This window comes from Taurulus bubalis, assembly GCF_910589615.1.
Source record: "Taurulus bubalis genome assembly, chromosome: 3".
NCBI lineage: Eukaryota > Metazoa > Chordata > Actinopteri > Perciformes > Cottidae > Taurulus > Taurulus bubalis.
Window position 1 is genome coordinate 12551258 of NC_136591.1, and position 6510 is coordinate 12557767.

The following is a 6510-nucleotide window of genomic DNA, read 5'->3' on the forward strand; positions in this document are numbered from 1 at the left end:
ATCCCACCATTGAGGTGCATTTATGTTCACTCCCTCTCTCTCACAGTTTTGTTACAATGTACTGAAGACTGTGTATATTTTAGTGTATATAGTCTAATCTGTGACTGTAAACTGTGACTGTAAACTGAAAATACACACACACACACACACACACACACACACACACACACACACACACACATATATATATATATATACATATATATATATATATATATATATATATATATATATATATATATATATATATGTATATGTATATGTTTCATATACAGTATAATCAAACGTTTATCTCAGACTCAAGGTCCAGATTGTACAAAAAAACATTAAGTAGAATAAAATACATACAAAAGCATATATAATATATATAATGTGGTAATGTTTATATATATATGATGTTGTTATGTTTACACATATAATTTTATGTTTATATAAAGTTGTTATATTTATATATACAGTATATATATATATATATATATATAACGTTGTTATGTGTCTATATATATATATATATATATATATATATATATATATATATATATATATATATATATATATATATAGAGAGAGAGAGAGAGAGAGAGAGAGAGAGAGAGAGAGAGAGAGAGAAAATGTTATGTTTAAATAAGGGACGCGGAAGGCCCATGTTCCCCGATCTCATATGTATGAATTTCTCAGAGGACCGTGAAGGCACCATCGCCGTCAGTCTTGTCGGAAACACACGCGCCTGCAACAAAACATGACTGCGGCTGTTGTTGTCCGGAGGTTAGCCGCTCTGTCCGGGGCTTCGGCGGTGGCAGCGGGCGCGTACGGGGCTCACGGTAGGAAACACACATTCCTTTACAGTCCATGCTCATGCACGAGTCTCCCGGTTCGGTATAAGTAACGTTAAAGAGTCCGGAAGGGACTGCCATGTCCACGCTTACCACCCCAGCCTCCGTCCTTCTTCCCAAAAAACCGCTGATTCAAGGTCGGCGTCTGTATCTTCGCGGCTACGTCACGCTAAAAGAACACATATCGGCTTATTGTGTTGTTTTTGTGCTGATGATTTATTCGGCATCCATAAAACGCACCAAGAAGCGCGCTGTTTTAGTCAAATATACACATACGTGTGTAATGAAGGTGACCCGAGAAGACTTACGTTACGTTACGTCTCATGGCCAACGTGTGTTTCCTGGCTGGAGCTAAAAACCTCTATGGGGAATTTTAATAGTCGAAATTAACTACCGGTATTTTTTTCTTTCTGGGGCTCCTGAAACTCCCTCAAGGACTAGGCAAGGAATAATAATGACCAAACTAACAGAAGGGAAGCGTAAAGGGAGGTCTGTTGCTGCCATTAAAGTTATCATTATTAGAATGTGGCAGATTGTATGCAAAAGTCACATTTAATTCACTTCACATATTCCATAATGTCATTTCCTCTTCCATGTTTCTTGCTGTAGGTTTCAAAAACAGCGACCCTGATGACTATCAGAGAGTGGTATGTATATCTATATATACTGTGGTAGCAAATTGTGATTTTTTTTTTTTTTTTTTCTTCAAACCTTTTGCACTTGATCCCTTCTGTAGTGCTCAAATTTAGACTTACTGTTGCAATTTTTTTACTCTAGTTGATGTGGAAACTTTCTGAATGTTGAAGGATAGGACTTTTTAAAATTTTATATCTGTAAAAGAAGAGACACATTTTCAGCGTGACTGGTTGCACCAATATGCGGCCTGTTTTCGTGGCTGCGGTCTGCAGTGTTCTCCCTCAATACAATCAATCAATACTAATTACATGGAAACAACCCTGTTGTCCCCATTAGTCACTTTGACACAAGAACATTGAGTTGAAAAATACCTACGTAACCCTTTAAATACTGTCTTGTAGTCCATTTAGCTAGCTTTTCTCGTCAGAATCTTTTCTGAACGTTGTGTGTCTCTGTGTGTCTTTGCCTCTCCAGCTGTTTGAAACCGCCAACAAGTACCACTTCTACCACAGCCTGGCCCTGCTGGGTGCTGCCCACTCTGGCAAGCCTGCTGTGGTGAGTATAGAAGCCCATTACCAGCTCTCAGGGCTGGACGCATTTGATGGTCCCTTTTTAAAAATGTAACCAGTGTGACGGTGTAATCCTGATGCCATTACCGGTCTGTGCCGACTCCCCGCTCCAAAAACCAGTCCCCCTTTCAGCCGTAATTACAAACCTTGTGACTCGCAGAGTTCCCAGCACACGGCGAGCCCGCAGTGCCAACTGTTTAGCAGTGTTGAGGGTTATTTAAAGATCCAATAACCACAAAAGATCTGATTGAAAATCAACAAAGTGAAAAGGAGCTGCATGCCAGCTTGGTGGTGATCCATGCGGTGGACAAACGAATCCAGATCTCTTGGCTGTCACAGCTAGCTGGAGCTTTTGGAGAATTTGACTCCAGGCTCAGTGCCCCCCATTATATCTGACAGCATGCATATGCAATTTGTTAGTAACCTAATTGTCTCCCCCTCAACGCAGGCCGGGACCCTCCTGATCGCGGGCATGGGGATGTTCTGCGGCTCCCTGTACCACCAGGCCCTGACGGGGGACCCCGGTCTTCGCAAGGTGGCTCCCATTGGGGGCATGGCTATGATCGTCGGCTGGCTCGCCATAATTCTCTGAGCTGTAACCGCTCACGTCCCCATGTTGTCCCCCCAACCCTCCCTCCCCACCTTGAGGGGGCCACTTACGTGACACAAAAACTGTCGGGCTGTCGTAATGGATGAACCGGAGAGCTTGTGAGAGTTGGCCTGAGAGACTGAGTTATGTCACCCATCTGAGCCACGCCCCTGTCCTGGGTGGGGTGGGAGGGGGATGTCAGCAGGAGATAAAGCCACAACAGGATTATCACTTTGCTACCGTTGCGGCCTGTTTTTCTGATTGGTGTCACCGCGTTAAAACGGACGGGCGAGTGGATAGAGCGTGACATAACATTTTAAACGCCCTGTCAGTCGTGTGCTGGGAATGGGGCTGTGGTATAACTGGTTGTTTCTTTGATTTTGCTATATTGCCGTTTCTGCACTTCTGTACATTTATATAGCATATGGCAAATAGAGTGAAAAAGAATGTGAGAGATTTAAAAATGAAATAAATATTTATTTCCTACACGTTATTGGGTTGCCTGATTTATTTTCACACAAGCAGTTGGCCGTCTGCGTGGCCGTCTCTCGGGCCACTCGTCTAAACAGCTCGACAACAACCACTTAGCAAGATGGATTACTTTAAATTTTAAATTGTTCATTACATCTCATTCATGGTCCCTCGGAGGATGAACCCCACTAGCAGTGTTCATCTGCTTTCAGTCAGTGCCACCACAAGGATGATTTAAGACTAAATACTTGCAATACTTTGCTTCTAGTGCTCACTAGCACACCAGTACTTTGTCGACATGTGAAATACGCCACGGTTGCATTGTATTTATTAGTTCATTAATAAAAAATAAAAACTTGAGGGTAGTAAAACCACCACAGAAGCGTGGAAGGTTTCTTTAGACGAGCTGTACAATCTGTATGTTAATGTTCATTGCAATGAATCCCTTCCCTATAGTTAGGACTACCCACACAGTACTCTGCAGGCCACCTCCGGCTGTTGCAGTACTTAAATGCACATGAATCCCAATTGGCTTATGCCAGTGTGAGTGGTTTGTGTGCGTGTGTGCTTTTCAGTAGAGGGGTCGGATGAACTCCGGATTCACCACCGATGTCCGCCGATGATAAATCATCTCTCTCTCGCGGCTATGAATGTCTTCGCGGCCTCGAGCGTTTGATCCTCTAAGTGGCAGAACACAAAGGAGTTAGTTACCCATGGCCTCCCCTCAGCCGGGGCCGCGTTCCAACCACGCCGCATTCAAATTGAAAGTGAAATCCATTGAAACCCTCATTTGCCTTCCTGACTGTATAAGCCCCACGAATGGGGGACCTTTAGAAAATAGCTGTATAAATCTTTGGGTCAATTGCTCGGCACGAGGGCGGAGGCGTCGTCGACTGAAAGCGCGCTGCCAGCGTGCTCTCGATCACGACTTGTGAAGCCCTCATTAGAATGAAATGGCTATTGGGAAGCGTTCTGCTATTCCAGGACGGAGCAATCAGGCTGCGAAGAAATATCCCGACACCCAGTCACATACGTCTGACTCACAACTTTTAAGTTTAATGGGAGACACGTGGCTGAAAGTTACAGGGCCAAATTATTTATAGCGCCGCCGTCACATTTTCAGCTACGCGTTAAATACTTTGGAGGGGGGAATCATGTGATTCTCTGACAAGAAGTCAGCCGCACATTTTGACCAGTTTCACACTGCAGTCTTATTTCAGGGCTATTTATTTCTCTCCTCTGACAGCGGACTGTCGGCGGATCCTGCCGCTGTTCAAATCCAGCTGCATCACGACGGTCCACATTTAATGTGTGAGCACACGAAGGGAGGAGGAAGAGAGAGGGAGACTGTTAATCTCCTTGACAGTAACTTTCCAAGTAATTCTATTTTCTACTCATATTACATTGTAAAGTAGATTCAATGTGGCTGTTGTTGATACGGATCCCCAGATGGGGAAAAAAAAGGACACCTTAATTTCAAATTGAAAAGAGATCTCTCAAAATTAGCAATCTGTATGCTGCTACATTCACTTTACCATCCGTCCTTTAGGATGGCCAGACTACTCTGTTGCGGGCAATGTGCACCATATAAAATAATTACGTTATTTCAGCACCGAGGTTCATTTTTGACCAACAAATGCCAACTCAAGATCCACTTACTTGCTTAAAATGTACTGCTGAAACTCTCCGACTACACACACAGGTGATCTCCAGACTCCAAAGCAGACATTTTCACTGGCCAACCCAGGGAAAGCACATGTTGCTAACAACATTAAGGATGGCTCTGTTTTAGTGGCTCGGTGAGCCATGACGGAATGAGAGTGCGAGTGAGCCAGCAGGAACAGCAGAGGTGACTTTTCCTACAGTGATACATATATATATTTTAAAAAGTCATGTGAAAAAGGCCTATTGGCTGCACCTGTGGTGATTTAGATGTGTTGGTATTAAAGGCGTACAATGATCAGTGTACAAAAACACATTCCATTCTATTCCATTCCGCGTTGTTTACAGCTACACACACATGGGGAAGTAGGCCGGTCTGCAGGAGCAAACCCACGAGGCAGAGTCCGTCTGGGGGCTTTGCCTCCGCATCAGTCTGCACTGGAGTGAGCGTCGGAGAAAGAAGGAGCACAGATACTATTGTTAATTACACCTCCAGGGACTCCCCCAGCATGCACTTCACCAGCTCCCCCTACCCTTCATTTCTCTTACACTGCACACAGATTTAATTACATCAGCTTCTTCCCTTTTTTTGGAGGTGGAGGATCGTAGTTCCATTGATTTTTTTTTTTTGTGGTCTGGAATCTATTTTGGTTGAAGATGAGGGTTTGTTGTGCGAGTAAGAAACAAGTGGAAGAGGCGTGCTCCTCCAGATCCTCTCCTGAAGACCATGGAGTGAACCCTGCCATCTTAAATGATCACCTATTCACCCGGACCAGGGGACACAGAAATATCTGCCCGTGGACACACACAGGCAATACATTAAAGTGCGTGCTGCATAATAGACACCACAGCAGCGCCAAATCCTCTCTAGGGCATAAATCAGGCGGCGGCCCCCTCGCACATTGAAGCAGAATGACTGTAATGGCCGTCTCGAGAGCTCCCACAGCCCTGCGCCTGCCTTTTTCATGTGATGTAACACTTTCTCTCTCCTGTGACCATCACACATGTAACATTTGGACACTTTGGTCCGATTAACAGTCCACGCTATGCATACCAATTCTGTACAGTACGACTATTTTAGCATGCTGGTATACACCATATCAACATGCTTTAGCATTTGTACTTAATTGAATGGTGCAATGGGTGTGGGACATTGCAATGTCACACATCCATTGTACCATTCAATTGCAAAATGCAATGGGTGTCAATCAAGCTGCGACTTTGAATGTTTCCTCGATCATCAGAATACTGTTTTTGTTTTTTCCCCGAAGATTGTTTGGGGAAAATTTTTTCGGGGATTTGTTGTTGTTGTGAGGATCCTTTCTCAGCGTTTTGTTGTTGTAATACAATGTGTTGTGTTTAGAGTGCATGGAGAAATGAAAACTCACGTGGAAGAAATCCTTTGAGCCCCTTTAGAACAGTGAGGTGGTGGTACACTTCAGCCTTTTGTGGCTGAAATTAGTATTACAACGACAAAAAATGTTTTTCTGACAAAAAAAAAGTTTTTTCACACATCAAAAAATATAAATAAAAAAAGGAACTGTTTATTTTTTCCATCTGTGAAAACAGAAACTTGTTTTCACGCGCTTTGTAGTCATGAACACAGGAGAGAAAACAGCCGAGATCAGACTGAGAAAATGAACCACCAGAAATGTCTCACCTCCCTCGCAGGGCTTCCATACACCACCTCTCACAATGTATTTGATTGTTTTCCAGGTGTGTGCAGCGCTGACATTTCCTCGGTGCATTG

At 43.6% G+C, this 6510-nt stretch overlaps 1 protein-coding gene across 1 annotated transcript; it reads left to right on the forward strand.

Annotated features, from left to right (window-relative positions):
• The first annotated feature begins 720 nt into the window (after positions 1 to 720).
• Positions 721 to 3115, forward strand: tmem256 (transmembrane protein 256). The gene is made up of 4 exons (XM_079215941.1): positions 721 to 821; positions 1443 to 1480; positions 1944 to 2024; positions 2487 to 3115. The coding sequence occupies exons 1-4, from the start codon at positions 740 to 742 to the stop codon at positions 2628 to 2630; spliced, it is 345 nt and encodes a 114-aa protein (XP_079072067.1). The 5' UTR covers positions 721 to 739; the 3' UTR covers positions 2631 to 3115.
• Positions 3116 to 6510: the final 3395 nt, after the last annotated feature.

Bases quoted from the DNA above. Each gene is read 5' to 3' on its own strand.
- tmem256 (XM_079215941.1), top strand. From the start codon at position 740: ATGACTGCGGCTGTTGTTGTCCGGAGGTTAGCCGCTCTGTCCGGGGCT. The intron at 1,481-1,943 runs GTATGTATATCT...TTGCCTCTCCAG, and splicing joins CTGATGACTATCAGAGAGTG to CTGTTTGAAACCGCCAACAA. The intron at 2,025-2,486 runs GTGAGTATAGAA...CCCTCAACGCAG, and splicing joins ACTCTGGCAAGCCTGCTGTG to GCCGGGACCCTCCTGATCGC.